General features: G+C 43.0%; 1 protein-coding gene across 15 annotated transcripts in view; it reads left to right on the top strand.

Moving 5' to 3' along the window:
- CADPS2 (calcium dependent secretion activator 2) overlaps window positions 1-25,302 on the top strand; it is a 708,285-nt gene that overhangs the window by 516,460 nt on the left and 166,523 nt on the right. For all 15 annotated transcript variants that reach the window (XM_073573395.1, XM_073573389.1, XM_073573398.1 and 12 more), the window contains one exon: window positions 16,149-16,290. In XM_073573395.1, the coding sequence (XP_073429496.1) occupies window positions 16,149-16,290 (142 nt within the window). The remainder of the gene's footprint in view (window positions 1-16,148; window positions 16,291-25,302) is intronic.

The following is a 25,302-nucleotide window of genomic DNA, read 5'->3' as shown; positions in this document are numbered from 1 at the left end:
TGATTTGCAGCTGATAGACAGCTTGAATACATGTGGGGATTGCCTAACAAACAGGTATTCCTCACATGTATTCAGGCTGTCCAGCAGCCACAAATCATGCAGCTGCATCGACATAAACTAAAACCACACCAAAATACTCAGAGGACACCCGAGCACGCTCGTGAAAACCCAAGCAACGAGTATACTCGCTCATCACTAGATACCACCCATTTCCTACCTCTTAAATGATGCTGTAACAGTTGATAGTGGCATCTAAGAATTTAACTGCCGCAATAAGAGAAAGTTCCAAATGCAGCAGTTGCTAGACATGGGTGCCGGCTCTATAACACAGGCAATTTTAGATGTCTAATTTATACCTGACAGAGAACAGTTTACAGCAGTTTGTATGGTCACACTGACATAACCTCAGCTACTCCTTCTCTGTAACATGCTGCTGTTGTATCAAACTTCATGTTTAACATGTCAGGTTTTCTGTAATTTTCTAGCCATACAACTCAGTATTTCCATGTACGTTAAAGTTGTGGTCCAATACCTAAAATGTCCTTTACAAAATATTTATTTTTTCACCCTAAGCACTTTTGTCTTTTACTTTATTGTAAAACACCCTACATTAATTCCTATCCTGCTTTTCCTGTCACTTCCTGTGATGTTTCGTTTGAGGGTAGTCTCAAATGGGACATCACAGGAGGATGGAACTGTACCCACTACCCATGATTCATTTGTGGGCCGTGACAGAAGCTATGGTGATGATGTCTTGCACCCTGCTTCTATCACCTTCCTCTGATGAAGTCTTGTTCCAAGAGGGGTGATAGACACTGCAAGGAAGTGAGTGCAGCCCCAGTCTCCAGAGATGTCCTGCTTGAGACTTCCCTCAAACAAGACTTCACAGAAACTGTAGTGAAAAAACACAATTAGGGATTGGCTGGATTGGGAGAAGTGTAAGCCATTTTATAATAAAGCAAATTACAAAAGTACTTAGCGTGTTAAAACAGATATTTATAAAGGACATTTTAAGGTATTGGCCTCCCTTTTAAAGCTACTCCTTTATGATACCTCCTTTTTATTAGGTACATCAGTATGACAACTTTGCACTAGTAATGCACATTATTAACCCCTTAACCCCCAAGGGTGGTTTGCACGTTAATGACCGGGCCAATTTTTACAATTCTGACCACTGTCCCTTTATGAAGTAATATCTCTGAAATGCTTCCATGGATCCCACTGATTCTGACAATGTTTTCTCATGACATATTGTACTTCATGTTAGTGCTAAAGTTTCATTCAAATAACTTGGTTTATTTGAGGAAAAATGGAAATTTGGGGAAAATTTTGAAAATTTCGCAATTTTCCTACTTTGAATTTTTATGCCCCTAAATCACAGAGATATGGCACACAAAAAACTTAATAAGTAACATTTCTCACATGTTTACTTTACATCAGCACAATTTTGGAACCAAATTTTTAATTTTAGGAAGTTATAAGGGTTAAAAGTTGACCAGCGATTTTTCATTTTTACAACACCATTTTATTTTTACTGACCACATCACATTTGAAGTCACTTTGAGGGGTCTATATGATAGAAAATACCCAAAAGTGACACCATTCTAAAAACTGCACCCCTCAAGGAGCTCAAAACCATATTCAAGAAGTTTATTAACCCTTCAGGTGCTTCACAGGAATTTTTTGAATGTTTAAAAAAAAATGAACATTTAACTTTTTTTCACAAAAAAATTACTTCAGGTCCAATTTTTTTATTGTACCAAGGGTAACAGGAGAAATTGGACTGCAAAAGTTATTGTGCAAATTGTCCTGAGTACGCTGATACCTGAAATGTGGAGGGGGAATCACTGTTTCGACGCATGGCAGAGCTCAGAAGGGAAGGAGCGCTGTTTGACTTTTTCAATGCAAAACTGGCTGGAATTCAGATCGGATGCCATGTCACGTTTGGAGAGCCCCTGATGTTCCTATACAGTGGAAAACCCCCAAAATAACACCATTTTGGAAACTAGACCCCCCAAGGAACTTATTTAGATATGTGGTGAGAACTTTGAACCTACAAGGGCTTCACAGAAGTTTAAAGCGTACAGCCGTACAATTAAAAAATCATATTTTTTCACAAAAATTATCTTTTCACCCCCAATTTTTATTTTCCCAAGGGTAACACGACCCTAAAAGTTATTGAGCAATTTGTCCTGAGTATGCTGATACCCCATATGTGGGTGTAAATGACTATTTGGGCGCATGGCAGAGCTCGGAAGGGAGGCAGAGCCATTTAACTTTTTTGGCTGGAATTGAGATCGGACACCATGTCGCGTTTGGAAAGCCCTTGATGTACCAAGCAGTGGAAACCCCCACAAATGACACCATTTTGCAAACTAGACCCCCCAAGGAACTTATTTAGATATGTGGTGAGAACTTTGAACCCACAAGGGCTTCACAGAAGTTTATAGCGTACAGCCGTACAATTAAAAAATCATATTTTTTCCACAAAAATTATCTTTTCACCCCCAATTTTTATTTTCCCAAGGGTAACATGACCCTAAAAGTTATTGAGCAATTTGTCCTCAGTATGCTGATACCCCATATGTGGGTGTAAATGACTATTTGGGCGCATGGCAGAGCTCGGAAGGGAGGCAGAGCCATTTAACTTTTTTGGCTGGAATTGAGATCGGACACCATGTCGCGTTTGGAAAGCCCTTGATGTACCAAAACAGTGGAAACCCCCACAAATGACACCATTTTGCAAACTAGACCCCCCCAAGGAACTTATCTAGATGTGTGGTGAGCACTTTGAACCCCCAAGGGCTTCACAGAAGTTTATAATGCCGGGCGTGAAAATAAAAAAAATCATATTTTTTCCACAAACAATTTTTTTTGTCCCCAATTTTTTTATTTTCCCAATGGTAACAGGAGAAATTGGACCCTAAAAGTTGTTGTTCAATTTGTTCTGAGTACGCTGATACCCCATATGTGGGAGAAAACTACTGTATGGGCACACGTCCGGGCTCGGAAGGGAAGTAGTGACATTTTGAAATGCAGACTTTGATGGAATGGTCTGCGGGTGTCATGTTGCTTTTGGAGAGCCCCTGATGTACCTAAACAGTGGAAATCCCCCACAAGTGACCCCATTTTGGAAACTAGACCCCCCACGGAACTTATCTAGATGTGTGGTGAGCACTTTGAACCCCCAAGTGCTTCACAGAAGTTTATATCGCCCGGGCATGAAAATAAAAAAATCATATTTTTTTCCACAAAAATGATATTTTTGCCCCTGATTTTCTATTTTCCTAAGGGTAACAGGAGAAATTGGACCCCAAAAGTTGTTTTCAATTTGTCCTGAGTAGGCTGATACCCCATATGTGGGGGTAAAACACTGTTTGGGCACATGGCAGAGCTTGGAAGGGAAGGAGCACCATTTGACTTTTTCAACGCAGAATTGGCTGGAATTGAGATCAGACGCCATGTTGCGTTTGGAGAGCACCTGATGTGCCCAAACAGTGGAAACCCCCCCAATTCTATCTCCAACCCTAACCCCGACACACCCCTAACCCTAGTCTCAGCCTTAACCCTAGCCCTAACCCTAATGGGAAAATGGAAATAAATACATTTTTTTAATTTTGTTATTTTTCTAAGGTGGTAATAAAGGGGGGTTTGATTTTACTATTTATAGCGGGTTTTTATTTTTGGCAGCTGTCACACGCTAAAAGACGCTTTTTATTGTAAAAATAGAAAATAGAGCTATAATTTTTCCGTATTATCATCCACCAAGTCATGTGAGTCATGTGTTATTTTTTGCGAGACGAGTTGACGTTTTTATTGGTACCATTTTCGGGTACGTGACATTTTTTGATCGCTTTTTATTCCGATTTTTGGGAAGCAGAATGAACAAAAACCAACATTTCAAGAATTTCTTTTGGGGGGTGCGTTTACACAGTTCCGCGTGCGGTAAAATTGATAAGGCGGTTTTATTCTTCGGGTCAGTACAATTACAGCAATACCTCATTTATGTCTTTTTTTATGTTTTGGCGCTTTTATGCAATGAAAACAATTTTATATAAAAAATAATTATTTTTGCATCGCTTTTTTCTGCGAGCTATAAGTTTTTTATTTTGTCACCGATGATGCTGAATGGTGGCTCGTTTTTTGCGGGACAAGATGACGTTTTCAGCCGTACCATGGTTATTTATATATGTCTTTTTCATCGCGCGCTATTGCACTTTTTGTTCGGCGGTATGATAATAAAGCATTATTTTTTGCTTTGTTTTTCTAAGGGGGTTAACTAATGGGACAGTTTTATAGGGCAGGTCGTTACGGACGCGGTGATACCAAATATGTGTACTTTTATTTATTTATATTTTTTATTTCCAAAAAATGAATTTATTAGGGAATTTTTTTTTTTTTTTTAATTTAGCTATTTTTTTATAAATTACTTTTACACTTTTTTTCTAACTTTATTACATTGTCCCATGGGGGACATAACTGTCATGTGACAGATCGCTGATTTGTCACATCACAGGCAGTTCAGAAGGCTTCCTCGTGCCTGCGCTTTGCAGGCATGAGGAAGCCGGCTCCCAGCAGGCCCCCGCCGCCATTTTGGATCTGGGGACCTGCAGGGAAGGAGGCCCCCGCAGCAGCGCTGCACATCGCGCTGCTGCGGGGGTCGCAGGGAAGCACGGAGGGAGCCCCCTCCCTGCCGATGCTTCACCAAAAAAACACTCTGATCGTGTTTGATCGCAGTGTGCCAGGGGTTAACGTGTTGGGGGCAGTCCGTGACCACCCCTGACACCTAGTGCCGGGTGTCAGCTGTAATAGTCAGCTGACACCCGGTCGCTATCAGCGGCGCTCACTATGTGAGCGCCGCTGATCGCTATGACGTACTATCCCGTCCCTGGGAATTAAGTCCCAGGGCACATGGATGGGAGAGTACGTCATATGGCAGAAAGGGGTTAAACAGTCTGCATGTTTCCTTTGCCAAAAAAAAATGAATTGGTAAAGCCTGTCATGAAATGTTATCATACTTCACAAATTCTTTTTTTAATTAATCACATTGAAGTAATATAAATAAAATTTAACTTTTAATTTTTGCTCTAAAATTCACACTATTATTTTAAAGGGAAGCGGTCACCAGTTTTGTAACATGTCAGCTAAAAATATTGCCTTATTCAGCGCCTGTGCTGAATTCCCTAAATCCTTGTATAACCCCCTGACTCCCTTTGCATACTCCCGGAAAAGCTCATTTCTCCTGCGCTGTATGGTAATCATCTCAGTCCTGTCCGATGGGCATGATTTCGCCAGGGGGAGGGATGCAGAAGCCCGAAACCAAGCCCATTGGACCGGACTGAGAAGATTACCATACAGCGAGGGAGAGATTAAAAAGGATTTCTGGAGTATACAAGGGGGAGTCAGGTGGTTATATAAGGATTTAGGGAATGCATGCAGGCGCTGAATAAGGTGATAATTTTAGCTGCTATGTCACAAAACTGGTGCCAGGTTCCCTTTAACAATATCATCACCTATAAAAACAGACCACTATAAATTGTTGCAGCTATTAGTATGGTATCAGGGATATTATCAATATCGACAAACTGCAATTTTGGTGTTAAAGATATTGTTCAATATCCAAAGAGTTTTGTTATTCGCTACATTAATTGTATGCTCTTGGCATGATAGATTTATAACAAAGTGCTCTTGTGCTTTCCAATTTCCAGTGCTCTAATTAAATATCTCTGGATAATTATTGATACAGTGCTCTAGTATCTTCCTGATCCTGGCACTTTGGGTGATCAGCCCTAAGCTCTATTGACAGCTGGGCTAATCTCCTTCACTGCATTTAGTGGCATTTAGTGGTTCCTTAAGCCCTACACGCTTCATCATATTTGGTGACTGCAATGCAAGGGGCCTGCAACTGTGTTGGCATGTTTAATCAAGGACCATCAGAGTCAACTGCCATATGATTAACTGAATCGTTACTATCTTTACATACTGCTAAGCCCTGATGATCATAACAGTCACCAAATACTGTATGATGAAATGCATAGGGCTTAAGGAACCACTAAATGCAGTGAAGGAGATTAGCCCAGCTGTCAATATAGCATGCAATTAATGTAGTGAATAGCAAAGCTCTTTGGATATTGAACAATATCTTTAACACCAAAATTGCAGTTTGTGGATATCGATAATATCACTGATACCATACTAATAGCTGCAACTATTTATAGTGGTCTGTTTTTATAGGAGGTACAATTGTTAAAGTAATAGTGTGAATTTTAGAGCAAAAATTAAAAGTTACATTTTATTTCTATTACTCCAATTGGATTAGTTAATAAATTTGTCAATTTGTTTTTGGAGACATCTATTCAATCATTCAGCAGTGAACTGTTCTCATAATTCACCATTTAAATGGTGAAGCTTGTAAATGGCAAATGACCATTCTGCTGTGAGGCCAACGTCTAGTGAGACGCACCACTTTTTGTCCTTTAATTAGCAGCCTTTTTGCACTGCTCGCACGTTAAAGATCGCATCCACCCACCGTGCCTCCGCTTATCCCATAAATAGAACAGTCTTGCTTTACCAGTTAATAAATGTTCTGTGTAACACTAAGTGAATCCTGTTCTTAAATACTTATCCCTCATAAAGAAAGATATAAAATCAGACCCTAAAATGAGGCCTCATGAGGATAAAAAGGCTACTGTTAATAATTATCAGGGAAAGTGAAGTGGAGTCAAATTAGCTGTAATAGAGCGCAGAGTGACTGGCAAAGTCAACTCTCAATATCAAAAAACTCATTAACAAATGAAGAGGTGGAAATCCCACTGGGCTTTACTTCTCTCTGATGCTTTATAAGCGATTAGTTTTCAGAATTCTTTCAAACCAAGAGCTCCTAATTTACCTTTTTACTTACTCGGTAAATCTACAGATGTTAAAGAAACTGTAGAACTGACAAATATGTTTTATCAGTTAATAGCTAATTTTAGCTTTGACCTAAACTGAATTTTTATATGACTCATCAATGATTATAACAAGTCTAGAATAGAGAGGAATGAATATAGATATGCACGGACCCAAAATGATACATAGTGATGCAACACAAGATGGGCTGCTCAGGAGAGAAGCTAAATTAATGATTGGCTAAAAGTACACTTCCTGAACCAGTTTAGCTTGTGTGAGTCCTGCCTCTGGGGCCTAATATCTGATGATGAGTAAGAAAAATATTTGTATGCCTCAAAATTAAAAAAAAAATAAAAAAAAATCTGCTCATAAAGTAAAAAGGTTAGAACAAAGATATACCATCCACAAATGCATTATGTTTGTTTATTTTGCTTATATAGCACCATCATATTCCGCATTCCTTTTTCAGACCTCATTGGGACTCACAATCTGAATTCCCTATCAGTATGTCTTGGGAGTGCAGAACGAAACAGGGGTATCCAGAGAAAACACACACAAACACCGAGAAAACATATAAACTCCCAGCAGTTGTTGTCCTTGGTGGGATTTGAACCCAGGGATCCCAACACTAACAGTGGTAACTACCAAGCCAAATTCTACCCTTAGGGGTTTTTTCATCCCAGTCTAAAAGTAAATTGAATATTTTTTTAACAAGTGATCTGCTCTGCACTCTTGTGATTAAGAGGCTTTCTTTGAAATGACCTGTTTAGGGACAATCATGGTCATAGTAATGTTGATCTTGCCAAATTGGCAGGTTTGGACAATTTGATATAATTGACACCCATATACTCCAGTTAACAGTGGCACTGAATGTTTATTTGGCAAGATTTGGCAAATATAGAATCATGGGGGAGGATTTTAGTATGTTGAATATTGGGTTTCTTAATAAATCTATTGTATCTTTGCCTGTCAGTGTACCTGAAAAGTAAATTTTCCCTATAATGTACACATAAGTCATATCCAAAAACATTTGTAGAGTCCCAATATAAACTTTCTAGAAGTGCTTTTAATTCTAGAAAATTAAATTATAAGCACCCTTGAGGCCGACACATAAACGAGTTGCCATAGAAATACTGTCAAAGTGAGATAAAGTAGAAGAGCAGGGAGTCAGGAACCCATCATAGAAAACTAATGTTTCACTTGAAAATCTTCATCAGGACAAAAAGTTACAAACTGTCGCTAAAATGTTATCCATTATTTGTGAGTTTTTTGCAATAAAAACTGACTTATGTTAGTAAATGTGGGCTTTTAAAAAAATATTAAGGAAAGAAAAAAACCTGATAAGATCAATTTCCCTAGAATAAACAATGTCTGTAATTGCAAATTTTACTAATATATATAATGTTATGCGGAGATTTGGAAGTTATTTCAGAAATAATTGTTCCTGTTAATGCACTGATTTTTCTTTTAACATCAAATGAGTTACATATACCTGTCTGTGCTCTGGAAAATAAGATGATTGCAATTGGTAATCCACAATAGTGAAGATCTACTGACCCAGAATAAAAGCGTAATATTTATTTCTATTTCCAAAATGGCATAGTTCAAACAACATATCATAAAAAACCAGCAGGCCAACTTGAGTTTCAACTTCTGATTTCTTCTGGCGGCGAAAGAAGTTTCACGTTTCGGCTTCTTCCAGGGCAAAAGAAGCCAAAAGCTGAAACTCAAAACCGGCTGATGAGATCTCTTGATGGGTGAATTTTTATGAATTGCTGTTTTATCGATGCCATTTTATAAGAAAAAAATAAATCTTGCTCTTTAATTCTGGTTCAGTGAATCTTCACTATTGTGGATCACCGTTTGCGTTAATCTTATTTTCCAGAGCACAAGCAAATATCTATCTGGTCTTGTGGAAGTGAAGACTCCTGATCTATATGTGATTAATTTGATGTTAAAGAAAAATCTTTGCATTTCTGCAGGAACAGTTACTTTTGAGATTGTGTGGTCAAAATTTTTAGGACACTATATATAAGTTCAGTACAGACAACACATCATTCACTTTATTAGCCGGACCCTTCAGCCAGTTAGAGCCAAAAAAACATAGGTAATGCTTCTATTAAAGGGTATAGCATACAACTAGTTTTGTCAGACCTATTAACAATGAGTAAGGTAAGGGTACGTTTCCACGATCACTGTTTGTCCAGGCATTCACACAACTGAATTTCCGCATGAATCCTGCGCCTCAGCTCACTTGCGATGGTTTTTAAATTTTTTTCGCATTTTTGTATGCGTTTTTGCCACAAGCATTTTTATCTCTCCTTGGTATGTTAGATTAGATTTTCAAAGCTATAGATAGATATGGGGTAGATGGATAACTATACTGTATAGCTATCCATGATATGTATAGTTAGAGCCTTGTGTGTGTAGTTTACTGTAAATGTATTAACGTAATAAATTAAAATGATAATCAGCCAAGGTAAAGCAGACAGCTGTGGGCTTATATTATCAGACTGGGAAAGGTCATGATGCCAACCCAAAATTTGTGCATCACGTTAGACTTGCCAATTCTGGCACTTTGCCCAGCAAAGGGGGTAATATTAGTTGGGGTTGATGACAGCTGTGATTTGTCATAAATCCCAGTTACCATCAAGCCCTGGGGCAAGCAATGGCGAGGTGTCTATCAGACACCCTCATTACTAACCTGGTGATAAAAAATAAAAACACAAAAAAAAACACTTTATTTGAACAAAGACTCCCCCACATTATCTCTTGTTCACCACTTTATTGAAATTTTTTTTTAAAAAATCCCATGCACATCCACAGTAATTCACCGAATCCTATGTAGTCCAGAAATGTATACCTGAAAAACATAAGAAGACAGAAATAAACACAAGAGACAGTCCCTGGTAAAAAAAAAAAAAGCCCAGTGAGCATGAGATATCTTTTAATCTCATCATCTGTGCTTGTACTGTACACAATGCAGCGTTTTGGATGCAGCAAGCATATGCTGGTATTACTGTTCGTGTGCACACAGCCTGACAGTCCAACATGTTTACTGCTGGTCAGTTCAAACAAGGTGAAGACGTCCTGGTGATCAATGGTGGTCTTAGCAGCTGGACCCCAACCAACCCAGAAGTTGTTACGTATCCTGTGGATAGCTGGTAACTACTTCTTGCTGGAATGTCACTTGCACGGTTGCTGCTACATGGCTTCAAACTTTTAGGCATATCAGAATAATTCTTCATGTTGTTACAAAATAACTGCACAATTATTACTAAGGTTATGTGTGACGTCCGTCTGCAGTCTGGGCTGCAGCCAGCCAACACCCCGAGAAACACTGATACCCTTTACCCCTATACAGGGATCTGGATTTATAGCAGAGCCCAGGAGGCGCTGTCTGAATAGGAGCAGTGGCCAGAGCAGGACGGTCGCCAGAAAGGTGTTCCAAAACAGGACAAAAACGTAGTGGTATCCGGGTCTAAACCAGTCGGGCAGCAAGGTACAAAAACAGTAGACAGTAGCAGAGTCAGATTCAGGCCAAGGTCAGAGTCATAAACCAGAAGGGCAGCTGAGGTACAGAATCGTTAGGCAGAAGCAGAGTCAGAAGTCCAGGCCAAGGTCAGAGTCATAAACCAGGAGGGCAGCAGAGGTACAGAATCGTTAGGCAGAAGCAGAGTCAGAAGGCCAGGCCAAGGTCAGAGTCAGTCAACTATAGCAATTCACACAGTAACACGCAGGGGAACCAAGAATATATCCGGCGGCTTGCAAGCCCAGTCCCAAGGTATTTGAGGGATCAGGTCATCCCTCACAGGCTCCCGGGCTGATGATGTCATCAGGACCGCCCCCAGGACCAGACCTGATGACGATGCACCAACCCCTTCATGACTGACAGAGGAGCGGAGTCTGCGTCCACTAGATGCCTGCGCAGAAGCCCTTTCACTGTTGCCGCCATCACTCGGGCGCGAGCCACGGCGCCTCCGAGTGGCTGAGGGCGGAACAGCGGGCCCCGAGTTCGACGACGACATGTCAGTCCGGCGCCTCCTGGTGGCCGAGGCCTGGACAGCAGGCCCTGAGCCCGAGGGCGGCGTGACAGTCCGTCGCCTCCTAGTGGCTGAGGGCGGAACAGCGGGCCCCGAGTTCGACGACGACATGTCAGTCCGGCACCTCCTGGTGGCCGAGGCCTGGACAGCAGGCCCTGAGCCCGAGGGCGGCGTGACAGTCCGTCGCCTCCTAGTGGCTGAGGGCGGAACAGCAGGCCCCGAGTCTGACGGCGACGTGACAGTACCCCCCTCTCCAGGAGGGGCCTCCGGACCCTCAAAACCCGGTTTGTCAGGGTGAAGGAGATGAAATCTCCTAATTAATGCCTTGGCATGGACGTTCCCCGCAGGAACCCAGGACCTTTCCTCTGGGCCGTAGCCCTTCCAGTGTACCAGATACTGTACTGAGCCCCTCACAAGGCGGGAGTCAAGGATACCCTGGACTTCATACTCCAGAGCTCCCCCGACCGAAACAGGAGGAGGAGGGGACTGAACAGGGTGAATGGGAGAATGATAAGGTTTGAGGAGAGACCTGTGGAATACGTTAGGCAATTTGAATGACTGTGGAAGTTTTAAGCGGAAGGCTACTGGGTTAACCACCTCGATAATTTCGTATGGGCCAATGAACATGGGACCTAGTTTGGCGGATGGTACCTTAAGCTTGATGTTTTTTGTAGAGAGCCAAACCTTGTCGCCAACTCCCAGGTGCGGCCCCTTAGATCGTCGTCTATTTGCAGCCGAAGCCTGTCTAACCTGAGCCCCTTTCAAATTTGAATTAACCTCAGACCAAATCGTTTTTAGCCGATGTATATTTTGCTCAACCCCAGGGAGCTCTGACATCCTGGCCGAAAACGACCCAAAGCGCGGATGTAGTCCAAGGTTACAAAAAAAAGGGGTAGTTTTAATGGAGTCTTGATATCGATTATTGAGGGCGAACTCAGCCAATGGCAGATGTTCCACCCAATCGGTCTGATGTCCTGACACATAACAGCGGAGGTATTGTTCCAGAGCTTGGTTAGTACGCTCAGTTTGACCATTAGTTTCGGGATGGTATGCCGAGGAGAAGGACAACTCCACACCAATGCGTCTACAGAATGCCCTCAGAACTTAGAGACAAACTGGGTATCCCTGTCGGACACAATATTTGCCGGAACGCCGTGCAGACGTACAATGTGCAGAACGAACAACTTACTTAAAGTTTCAGAGTTAGGCAACCCAGACAGGGGAATAAAATGGCACTGCTTGCTGAACCTGTCTACCACCACCCAGATACAAGTTTTCCCATCTGATGGCGGCAGGTCTGTAATGAAATCCATGGAGATCTGGGTCCATGGACTCTCAGGGGTGGACAAGGACTGAAGCCAGCCGGCAGGGCGACTATGGAGGGACTTGGCGCGGGCACAGACTTCACACGCTGAAACATAGTCCTTACAGTCCTTGACCACCGTCGGCCACCAAAAGTTCCTAGTTACCAGCCTGGTGGTATTATTGAGACCCAGATGGCCTGCCAGGACAGAGTCGTGTGATTCTTTTAGAACCTGCAGACGAAGGTTAGCCGGAACGAACAATTTTTTGGGGGGCGTAGTGTCAGGAACTTGTTCTGAAGACCTACGGATCTCCTCCAGAAGGTCCAAAGACACTGCCGACACGACGATTCCATTAGCCAATATCGGGACTGGTTCACAGTCCTCGGTCTGTGTGGGGCAAAAACTGCGAGAGAGGGCATCTGCCCTCACATTTTTAGTACCGGGGCGAAAGGTGATTAAAAAATCAAACCTGGAGAAAAACAAGGCCCACCTGGCCTGCCTGGGATTTAGTCTTTTAGCTGACTCTAGGTAGGTTAGGTTTTTGTGGTCTGTAATAACAGTGACCTTGAGTTTGGCACCTTTGAGGAAGTGGCGCCATTCCTCGAAGGCCCATTTGATCGCCAATAATTCCCGATTACCGATGTCATAGTTTCTCTCCGTGGCAGAGAATTTGCGGGAGAAAAACGCACATGGGCGAAGCTGAGTGAGGGATGCAGTGCCTTGTGATAGCACTGCTCCCACTCCGACTTCGGAGGCATCAACTTCTACAATAAACGGGCAGTCTAAGTCCGGTTGAATCAGAACCGGGTTGGCCACGAAGCACTCTTTTAGTGTGGAAAAAGCCCGAATAGCCTCAGGATTCCAATTAGTCACGTCCGCCCCTTTTCATGTAAGGTGCGTGAGTGGCTTGGCAATCTCAGAGAAACCCCTGATAAACTTGCGGTAATAATTTGCAAATCCCAAAAATCGCTGCAGCGCTTTCAGCGATTTGGGTTGCACCCAAGCCTTAATAGGTTGAATCTTGGCAGGGTCCATGCGAAACCCCTTGCCTGAGACCATGTATCCTAAGAACTGTACCTCTTTGGCAAAAAAAACACATTTTTCTAGTTTCGCAAACAAAGAGTTTTTTCACAGTCTTCAGTACCGAACGGACGTGTTGAGCATGTGTCACAGGGTCAGCAGAATAAATCAAAATGTCATCAAGATACACGACGACATACACCCCACAAATGTCTCTGAAAATATCATTGACAAAGTGTTGAAATACTGCAGGTGCGTTACTGAGTCCGAACGGCATTACCAGGTACTCAAAGTGACCAAGAGGTGTATTAAAGGCCGTTTTCCATTCGTCACCGCTTCTTATGCGGACCAGATTATATGCCCCCCGGAGGTCAAGTTTAGTAAACCAGCGGGCTCCCAGTAGCTGATTAAACAGATCAGGAATGAGTGGGAGCGGGTACTGATTTTTTACAGTAATTGCGTTCAGCTCACGATAATCAATGCATGGTCTGAGTCCACCATCTTTTTTTTCTACAAAGAAAAACTCAGCTCCTACAGGTGAGGTGGAAGGTTTAATAAAGCCTTTACGTAGACTGTCTGCTATGTAGTCATTCATGGCTACACGCTCCGGACCAGAGAGGTTGAATATTCTCCCCTTAGGGAGACGGGCACCTGGGACCAAGTCTATAGGACAGTCGTACTCTCTATGAGGAGGTAGTTTCTCAGACTCCACTATGGAGAAGACATCTTCATAATCTCTGAACGCATATGGAATGGAGGGGTTTTTAATTTTAATTTGGTTCACTGACAGTGACATACAGTGATTCTGACACCGTGGACTCCAGCGCACGATATCACCTATGCGCCAGTCAATAACCGGATTATGCTGGTGCAGCCATGGCATGCCTAACACAACTGGATTAGATAAATTATGTATAACAAAATATGACATCTGTTCGTTGTGTAATGCCCCCACTGACATAGCAATGTCTGTAGCAACAAATTCCACTCCACCCTGGATAATGGATGTACCATTAATCGCAGTGGTCTGAATAGGGGCATTAAGTTTTAGCAGAGGGTACACCAAGATTTTTTGCAAGCAAAAAATCCATGAAGTTGCCTGCGGAACCACAATCCACATAGGCCTTCACACACAGAGTTTTATTAGAAAACGAGAGAGAGACGGGTAACAAAAGTTTAGCCGCATTTGCGGGCAATACCTGAGCCTCTGGGACAGCACGACCAGAGCTGCCCAGAGGCCGACGTCCCAGAAATGTGGATTTCTGATGCTCAGCATTTCCCTTGAAGCTTCCAGGCTGCAGCATGCTGGTGTAGGAAGATGGGAGTGTTCCTTCAGGCTGTGCTCTGGAGCAGGTGTTAGGCCAGGAAATCAGCTCAGTCAGAAGAAGAAAGAAAAAAAAATTCAGGAGACTGCTTTTATGTAAGATGGACATATACACAAAAAGCAGTTTTTGTTTTTTTTTATGGCCGGATATAATGTGACGTCCGTCTGCGGTCTGGGCTGCAGCCAGCCAACACCCCGAGAAACACTGATACCCTTTACCCCTATACAGGGATCTGGATTTATAGCAGAGCCCAGGAGGCGCTGTCTGAATAGGAGCAGTGGCCAGAGCCAGAAAGGTGTTCCAAAACAGGACAAAAACATAGTGGTATCCGGGTCTAAACCAGTCGGGCAGCAAGGTACAAAAACAGTAGACAGTAGCAGAGTCAGATTGAGGCCAAGGTCAGAGTCATTATCCAGGAGGGCAGCTGAGGTACAGAATCGTTAGGCAGAAGCAGTGTCAGAAGTCCAGGCCAAGGTCAGAGTCAGTCAACTATAGCAATTCACACAGTAACAAGCAGGGGAACCAAGAATATATCCGGCGGCTTGCAAGCCCAGTCCCAAGGTATTTGAGGGATCAGGTCATCCCTCACAGGCTCCCGGGCTGATGATGTCATCAGGACCGCCCCCAGGACCAGACCTGATGACGATGCACCAACCCCTTCATGACTGACAGAGGAGCGGAGTCTGCGTCCACTAGATGCCTACGCAGAAGCCCTTTCACTGTTGCCGCCATCACTCGGGCGCGAGCCCCGGCGCCTCCTAGTGGCTGAGGGCGGAACAGCAGGCCCCGAGTTCGACAACATGTCAGTCCGGCGCCTCCTGGTGGCCGAGGCCTGGACAGCAGGCCCTGAGCCCGAGGGCGGCGTGACAGTCCGTCGCCTCCTAGTGGCTGAGGGCGGAACAGCAGGCCCCGAGTCTGACGGCGACGTGACATTATGTTCATATACAGCATTTTTTATATAATCCCTGCTTTCTCTGCTGTATATGTAACAGTGGTCAGAATGCTGAGCTCTGTATAACCCCACCCAGAACAATGATTGGCAGCTTCCTGTGTACACTGCATTATCAGCGAGCTGCCAATCAGTGGTGGGGGAGGCGTTACACAGATTGCCAGGATTGAACTGCCGGCCTGCCTAATTTGCAGGGATAATCTCCTGCTGATAAAACACTAATTGTATTGAAACTACACCACACAGTCTATTACATGACATATCACTAAAATCTGGGTTTTTGCCATATTCTGCTCTCAGACTAAATAGAAAAAACCTGCTGACAGATTACCTTTAAGTTTCATTACTCTTCTGTTTTTATGCATATATGTGGCACAGCTCAACTTTATGTGCACTAACTTTAGTTAAACCTTTAGTGGAATAATTGTTATATGCTGCTATATTATCCATGTATTTATATTTTTAAGCCTCAAAAATGTTACCATGTTTTGCCTGTTCCAAATTTATTATGCAAAACAGAGAGTAATTATTCTAGTAAGCCATCTTTGTGTTATATATTTAGTTTGATCATTGATTTCTTACATGCAAATGTATTATAATTTTATTTATTTCCATTAAGCTCTGTTATGCAATGGAAAATTTCACAAGCATGTTCAAGAAAGTTTTGTGCCACAAGTCATCCGTTACATCGACCTCATGGAGTCTTCAATTGCACAGTCCATTCACAAAGGGTTTGAGCAGGAATCTTGGCAACCAGTGAAGTAAGTTGGGTGCTTTTGTACTTTAGTTGGGAGGGGTTTTCTGCTAACTGTGAATATGGTTAAAACATTCCTAATGCTATGTTCCCATGATGAGTTTTGATGAGTTTTTACACTGTATATTAAAAAAATGTTAGTAACCTATTTCCTATTTTTTTAATGGGTGCATCTATGGTGCAGAAAATCTGCAACATCAAAAATTCTCCAAAAGCACATCGTGGGAATGTAACCCAAGAGTCCTGCATAAAAAACAAAGATTTTTATTTTCATATATTTTTTTTAAACATAACGGGAGCATTTTTCGTTTAAAGGGGTTCTGTGCTTCCACCAAATCTTTTTCCATAGGTTCAGTTTTATGTAATGTAAAAATAAAAAATGGAGCATGGGAAGTTAAGTGGAGATTAAAGGAAACCTGTCACCTCGTTTTTGAGCTACGAGCTGCAGCCACTGCCTTTTGGGGCTTATCTACAGCATTCTATAATGCTGTAGATAAGCCCCCCAATCTAACCAGAAAGAAAACAAGTTTAATTAAAATCACCTAGGGGCGGTCTGGTCCGATGGGTGTCGCAGGTCCGGGTCCGGCATCTCCCATCTTCTTGTGATGTCGTCATCTTCCTTGCTTTGTGTCGTGGCTCCTGCGCAGGCATAATTTTCTCTGCCCTGTTGAGGGCAGAGCCAATTATTGCAGTGCGCAGGTGCCGGGAAAGGTCAGAGAGGCCCAGCGCCTGCACACTGCAGTACTTTGCTCTGCCTTCAACAGGGCAGATCAGTACGCCTGCACAGGGGCCACGACACGAAGCAAGGAAGATGACGACGTCGCATGAAGATGGGAGGTGCCGGACCCGGACCTGTGATGCCTATCGGACTGGACCGCCCAACGGTGAGTATAATAAAACTTGTTTTTCTTATCTTTCAGGTTAGATCGGGGGCTGTAGATAAGCCCTGAAAGGCAGTGGCTGCGGCTTATAGCTCAAAAACGAGGTGACAGGTTCCCTTTAAACTCGACTCAGAGAGGTTAACCAAAGCTCAGCTTCTTTTTCACACTGAGTCTATGGACAAAACTTTGTTGAAGATAATGGACAATCCCTTTAAGCATTGTTGGAAATTGTGTTTTTAAGTTATGCATGTGCATAGTATATCCCTTCATTCAGATGTACCCTATAGCAACATAAATAATAGCAAGAGAGAATAGTTTTTGAATTGTTTACTGCTAAAGATACGTTATCAACGGAGTGTGAAGTAAAACGCAAATGCTATAAAAGAAAATAAAATCACAACTTACCTCTGGCTTTGTTTACATGTGTGTGGCATGTGACCTCGGCTTTTCCATGCCGTACTTTACCGGCGGCATAGCTCAGCATTTAGCAGTGATGTCAGGCACACAGCAGGTGTCCAATTGGCTCAGCAGTTGCATGCCTTTTGCTCAGAAAATGGACTAAAAAAATTGTTCAAAAACATATTCAATACAAATACATATATCATATATTAGATACAGACTACTGAGCAATCCCCAATTCTCCTGTACTTTATTGACATGACATTGAAAAAGTGAATAGTAGTTTGATTTTTTATTAGGATATTTGCTGCTGTTGACTGCTCTACCAACGTAAAAGCTCATTCAGATGGCAATGATTTTTTTCATACACCAAAAACTGTTTCATCTGTGTACCTCTTTAGAGTTTCATCAGGATGTCCATTTTTACCACCTGAGTTTGGTCAGAGATTCATCAGTTTTTCTCAGATGAAAAAATGATGTGATGGAGGCTTTCTTCAGCTTTTCATCTCAAACTGTCTGTAAAAATTTGACAACGTAGAGATGGCATCCAAGTGCCGTTGGATTATTTTCACTGACATGTAGAGATGCACTGGTGTGTTAAGGCCCCTTTACATTTAGCGATGCACCAGCGATCCCGACAACGATATTACGCAGTCAGGATCACTGGTGCATCGCTAAATGGTCGCTAGTGAGCTGCCACACAGGCAGATCTCACAGCGATGCAGCTGCGATACAGTGGTCGTTACTTACCTTTCAGATGAGGCGATCCTGACGTCCTCCCTTCCACGTCCACGCGTCGCTTGTTGGCGCCAGCAGGAAACGCCCGGCGAGAAATGTAGCTGCGCAATCAGCGACAGACAGCGGGGGAGCCGGTCGGAGGTAAGTATCACACATAGCGATATCGCTAGCGATATCGCTGCTGCGTCACCAAATTGGTGATGCTTTAGCGATATTGCTAGCGATATCGCTATGTGTAAAACCCCCCTTAGACCTGGCACTCAGATAAAAATCAGTCATGTCTCTAATTTTGTGCTGTCCCTTATGTACACAAGAATAAACAGACATGTGAGCAGCTCCATGGGCTGTGATAGGTGCGAGTTTTATCTGTGAAAACCACGGCTAGACCTCTTGCAAGAAAAATTGAAGTCTGAATGAGCCATCAGTCATAGCAATGAATTATGAAAAATTGCCCATGGTTTCACCATTCAGAATTTCAATAAGTAATAGAAGATGTTTAAAAGGTATCACAGCAGTATGTGGCTTGGTGATTTTTTCAGATGTTTATAGTTTCTGAAATTTGGAAATTAAAGGGGACCTTTCACTACATCTCACTGGCCACACCATGATGAAGTGACTGGAGATCTGAATAAACATTTGTTTGTTTTTTTATTTCTTATCTCTGTTGATTATATATTGGTTTGTAAACTTTAGATGCTAATTTTCACGTCATCCAAGGGTGCATTAGCATAGAACCTTTAGGGTGTTTACTTTTTAATGTATATAACATTGCCCTAACATAAGTGGAAGGTGTCATGCAGATGAAATAAAATACGGCCCATAAAATATCTTTCTTTTGACATGTACCACTTTGAATCTTTCAGATACAGGGACAGTATTTCCCCATTGCCTGGGATAGATGCAGAGTTGTGCTTGTAATGACACACCGCTTTGCTCTCCTCCCCCTGCCCAGTAATTGCCAGCATTTATCTCTGTGATCTGATTTGAGATGAGTCTTACCATATCACACAGTCAAACCTGCTTCTGACGTTCTCTGGTGTTTTCTTTTTTTTTGTTGTTGTTGTTGTGCATAACTCCACCTGCTTATGATTGGACAACATCGTACAGGGAATAAATTGTTCCTCCCTAGTGAAGAATCTCTAATGCCCCCTTGGTTATAGTGAAAATTAGCATAGTTTAGTGGATAAAATGTGGTAAAAGGTCCTATTTAAAGAAGCCAATTCAGTAAACTTTTGGAACAATTTTAACATTCCAACCACTTTCTGGCAGATTCAGTATTGTACTACCTCATGCATCCTGTGTGCACTATAATGAAATATCAGGAATCAGAGAAAGGGTAGAAATAAACATACAGGTTGTAACCTACTATTAATTAGCAAAAAGTGCAGTTGACTTTTAGGGGGTGAATTGTCACTTGTCTCATTCACTTTGTTAAAGACCCAAAATTTGTTGTTGCTTGTATTGGCAATAATAAAAAAAAGTATGTTGAAGAGCATGTTGGCAATCTTTTTGTTTTATGCTTTAAGTCCATTTTTTATTCTTATGAATGCATTACAGGGGATTAATCAAAGCATACCATTTTTTTTTCAAACAGAAGCTATTATATTGGAATAGGAAAGATATGCAAGTATAATTTTAAAGATATACAGTTGTGTGAAAAAGTGTTTGACCCCTGATTTCCATTTCTTTTGCATGTTTGTCACACTAAATGTTTCAGATCACCAAACTAATTTAAATATCAGAAAAAGATAACACAAGTAAGCACAAAATGCAGTTTTAAATGAAGGTCTTTATTATTAAAGGGAACCTGTCACCAGGTTAGGCCGATATCAGATACTGCCATCACCTTTCAGGGCTGATACACAGCATTCTATAATGCTGTATATAAGCCCCCTACCCAACCTGCAGAAAAGAAAAATTACTTTTATTATACTCACCGGCGGGGTGGTTCAAACCGAGGGGTGTCACTCTTCTTGGTCCGAGCCTCCCATCTTCTTGCAATGCCGTCCTGCTTCTTGGTTCGTGTGGATGACGCATCTCAGCATCATCCACATCATCTCCTCGGCATTGCGCTGCTGCGCAGGCGTACTTCTCTGCCCTGTTAAGGGCAGAGTACAGTTTTGCAGTGCGCAGGTGCCAGGGATCTTTGACTTGCTCTACTCTGTACTCCCTCTGGCCTCTGTTTAGCGGTGTACTTGTTTTCAGAAGTGCACAAAACTGAGTCCGACGGCACTTTTATACAATCCTATAAAGACGCATGCCGCAGGATCTCAGGTCAGACGGCGTCCACAGTGCCTCCATCTGCCTCATTATAGGGAATCTTCAGCCAGAGATTCTGTCTGAATCAGGTATTTTAGAGATTTACATGGAAACCCCAGTGTAAGTGCTCAGCACAGAGCGCAGGATAAATGTGCACCGAGCCTTACTGCTATCTTCAGGAGGCAGAATGACAAAATCAACAGCATGTGAAGAATTGGTTTTATTTATTTTTTATGCCGTTTGTTACAGCACAGGACTAGTGTAGGAGGGGGAGAACTGACCCTGCACTGCGACTAGGCTGATAACCTACAATGGAGTGGGCGACCCATTCCTTGTGAATAGACCCACCGACGATCCTAGGCTAATCTCAAGTGAAGACCTATAGATCGGGGGAAGGGGGTCCCTGAAAGATCTAAGGACTGGGTACAAAAATGGGTCACCTCCTAATTGAAAACATAGAGGAGGCTGCAGAAACAAACTGAAAACAGAAACTAAGACTAGCAGAACCAGAGGTCCCAGAACTGCACTAATTAAACACACAGAAGGCAAAGCAAGGCTCCAAGCCAGAACTTCAAGCGGATTAACACTGTTGTCCAGCAAGGAATGGGAGACAGGTGCAGGTTAATAAAGGGTGATACAATCACCTGACCAAAGACAACCCAGCACCAGGGGAAAAAGACCAGCAGCCAGAACACTATAAGAAAATGGTGGAAACTCACAAACCGAACAGATTCTAACACTGTTCCGTTCCTCGTGCGGTGTAAGTGATTAGGCGACTTTATTCTTCGAGTTGGGGCAATTACAGCGATACCAGACTTTTATCAGGTTTTTATGTTTGGCTGCTGTCATACACTAAAAGACACTTTCTATTGCAAAAACTATTTTTGCATCACCATATTTTGAAAGCTATATTGTATTTTTTGTACTATAAGATGCACTGGACCATAAGATGCACCCCAAATTTTCAGAAGGAGAATATGGGGGGAAAAAAGTGTCAAATGGGGGTCCGTCTTACAGTCCGAATTCAGCTTACCGGGGGGGGTCGGCACAGGTGGAGGAGTGGTCACAGGGGTTGTTCGGTGGTCCAGACTGGTGTGGTGGCCTCCAGTAAATCCCATCCCAGGCTGGTGCGGTGGTGGGGCTCTGGGGTTCCCGGTGGTTCTGCTGGCATTTAGCGACAGGTTCGACGGCGGGGCTCCGCCAGCATTTTGCGACAGGTGTGGTAGTGGTACTCTGTGGTGCTGCGGGCCTCTGCCGGCATTAAACGACAGGTGCGGCGGTGATGCTCTGTGGTGCGGCGGGGTTCTGCCGGTATTTGTGAAAGCCCGGAGGTCCCTTCAGATCCATTGCTGAAATGCGGTTGCCTCTGGGAAAATGGCCGCAGGGGGCGGTGCATGCTTACATTGAGATCTCTGCAACGAGATCTCATTTCCGATATCGCAATCTGCTGTGATGCGGTGGCCTCCTGGAAAACGAGATCTGAATCTGATCATGCGCCTCCCCCAGTGGCCATTTTCCCGGAGGCCACCGCATCTCAGCAATAGGGGAAAAAAGTGCAGCTTATGGTCCGAAAAATATGGTAATTTTTCCATATTTTGGCCAACAGAGTCATGTGAGGGCTTGTTTTTCCCGGGAGGAGCTGACAAGTCTATTACTACTATTTCGGGGGCACATGACATTTATTGACCGCTTTCTATTCCGATTTTTGGGAGACAGAATGAACAAAAACAAGCAATTCAGGAATTGCTTCTTTTTTTTTATATTGTTCCGAGTGTGGTAAATTTGGTAAGGCAGCTTTATTCTTCAGGTCTGTACGATTACAGCTATACCTCATTTATGTAGCTTTTTAATGTTTTGGCGGTTTTAAATAATAAAATCTATTTTATAGAAAAAATAATTATTTTTGCATCGCTATATTTTGAGAGCTATAATTTTTTTATTTTTCTGCTGATGGAGCCGTATGGCAGCTTGTTTTTTGTGGGACAAGATGACATTTTCAGCGGTACCATTTTTATTTACATCCGTGTTTTTATCTCATTTTATTGCGCTTTTTGTTTGGCGGTATGATGATAAACCATTGGTTTTTGCTTTGTTTTTTTATTTCTTACAGTGTTCACTGAAGGGGTTAACTAGTGTTACAGTTTTATAGAGCAGGTTGTTACAGGCGCGGCAATACCAAATATGTGTACTGTTATTGTTTTTTTATTTACATAAATGAATGTATTTATTGGAAAAATATTTATATTTTTTTCTTTAGAGATTTAAAAAAAAAATATTTTTACACTTTATAAAAATTTTTTTTACTTTTTACATTGTCCCAGTATGAGACATCACTATATATATACACTCACTGGCCACTTTATTAGGTACACCATGCTAGTAAGGGGTTGGACCCCCTTTTGCCTTCAGAACTGCCTCAATTCTTCGTGGCAGAGATTCAACAAGGTGCTGGAAGCATTCCTCAGAGATTTTGGACCATATTGACATGATGGCATCACACAGTTGGCGCAGATTTGTCGGCTGCACATCCCTGATGCGAATCTCCCGTTCCACCACATCCCAAAGATGCTCTATTGGATTGAGATCTGGTGACTGAGGAGGCCATTTGAGTACAGTAAACTCATTGTCATGTTCAAGAAACCAATCTGAGATGATTCGAGCTTTATGACATGGCGCATTATCCTGCTGAAAGTAGCCATCAGATGTTGGGTACATTGTGGTCATAAAGGGATGGACATGGTCAGCAACAATACTCAGGTAGGCTGTGGCGTTGCAACGATGCTCAATTGGTACCAAGGGGCCCAAAGAGTGCCCAGAAAAAATTCCCCACACCATGACACCACCACCACCAGCCTGAACCGTTGATACAAGGCAGGATGGATCCATGCTTTCATGTTGTTTACGCCAAATTCTGACCCTACCATCCGAATGTCGCAGCAGAAATCGAGACTCATCAGACCAGGCAACGTTTTTCCAATCTTCTACTGTCCAATTTCGATGAGCTTGTGCAAATTGTAGCCTCAGTTTCCTGTTCTTAGCTGAGAGGAGTGGTACCCAGTGTGGTCTTCTGCTGCTGTAGCCCATCTGCCTCAAAGTTCGACGCACTGTGCGTTCAGAGATGCTCTTCTGCCTACCTTGGTTGTAACGGGTGGCAATTTGAGTCACTGTTGCCTTTCTATCAGCTCGAACCAGTCTGCCCATTCTCCTCTGACCTCTGGCATCAACATGGCATTTCCGGCCACAGAACTGCCGCTCACTGGATTTTTTTTCTTTTTCGGACCATTCTCTGTAAACCCTAGAGATGGTTGTGCGTGAAAATCCCAGTAGATCAGCAGTTTCTGAAATTCTCAGACCAGCCCTTCTGGCACCAACAATCATGCCACGTTCAAAGGCACTCAAATCACCTTTCTTCCCCATACTGATGCTCGGTTTGAACTGCAGAAGATTGTCTTGACCATGTCTACATGCCTAAATGCACTGAGTTGCCGCCATGTGATTGGCTGATTAGAAATTAAGTCTTAACACACAGTTGGACAGGTGTACCTAATAAAGTGGCCAGTGAGTGTATATCACTGATCTGACACTGCACTGCAGAATTTCAGATAAGCAATCTGACAGGCAAAGAAGGAATGCCAGCACCTGCTCTCAGCAGGCACTCACAAGCCACCCCTCCCTGAAGGACCCCACGGCCATCTTGGAGCCAGAACAACGTGATCACATCGTGATGTCCTGGTGCAAGCGCCCCCTCCCTGCACGATGCTTCTCTATGCCGTTGTCACTACTGACAGCAGCATCAGAGGGGTACAGCGTATTGCTAGTATTACTAGTATTGATCGGGTACAGCGCAGGTCACGTGCTCTTCCACAGCCTCCGATTCCGGTACCCTTGATTACTGTGCGTGATCTTCGTGAATGATAGTAAGGTGTTTAATAGGGTTCTTCTTTTGTGTGTTAAATTCCTTAGGAAAAAACCCCAAAAAGCAGGGAGCAAGAGGAACAATAGAGATTGTGCCATATGTAGAAGCCCCCTAACAAGAGACTAGCAGAAGGACCTTTGCGCCAGCTGCATCCAGAGAACCATGGCGGAGGAAGCGCCTAGCTTTGCAACCAACCTTAGTTTAGTTATCAGGTCAGAGGTGGAAGATTCGCTTAAAGTATTGTTAAAGAAAGGGAAAAAGAGTAGGAAAGATCCCCCTAGCTCTTTCTCAGACTCTTCCTCAGCCTTATCTCAGGCCAAACACCCATCCTCCTCCTTCTCAGATAGTGACACGGGTGGCAAATCATGTTTTCCAATAGAGGATACGGATGCTCTCCTCAAGGCCATCAGAGTAACAATTGGCCTACAGGAGGAAAAGACAGCTAAGTCCCCGGAAGATATCATGTTTGGGGGACTACAGGAAAGAAAGAGCGGACCTTTCCAGTCAATGAGAAAGTCCAAGCACTCATTGAGAGAATGGAGGAAGCCTGATAGGTCAGGAGCCCTTCCTTCCTCCTCTAAAAGGAGGTACCCCTTTGAACATAAGGACATAGAAATATGGGACAAAGTCCCAAAGATTGATGCGGCGGTGTCCAGGTCATCCAAAAAATCGACCCTGCCCCTGGAAGATTCAGGGGTGCTTAGGGACCCGCTAGATAAAAAAGTGGATTCCTATTTAAGACATACATGGGAAGCAGCAGCATGAGGACTAAAGCCGGCAATAGACGGCACCTGCACGGCATGTTCCTTAATGATTTGGCTGCAGC

This window comes from Dendrobates tinctorius, unplaced genomic scaffold, assembly GCF_039654945.1.
Source record: "Dendrobates tinctorius isolate UK_male_01 unplaced genomic scaffold, ASM3965494v1 ptg000035l, whole genome shotgun sequence".
In the NCBI taxonomy this organism is placed as follows: Eukaryota; Metazoa; Chordata; class Amphibia; order Anura; family Dendrobatidae; genus Dendrobates; species Dendrobates tinctorius.
The sequence above is the reverse complement of the archived record's forward strand: the minus strand, read 5'-3'. Positions and strand labels throughout refer to the sequence as shown.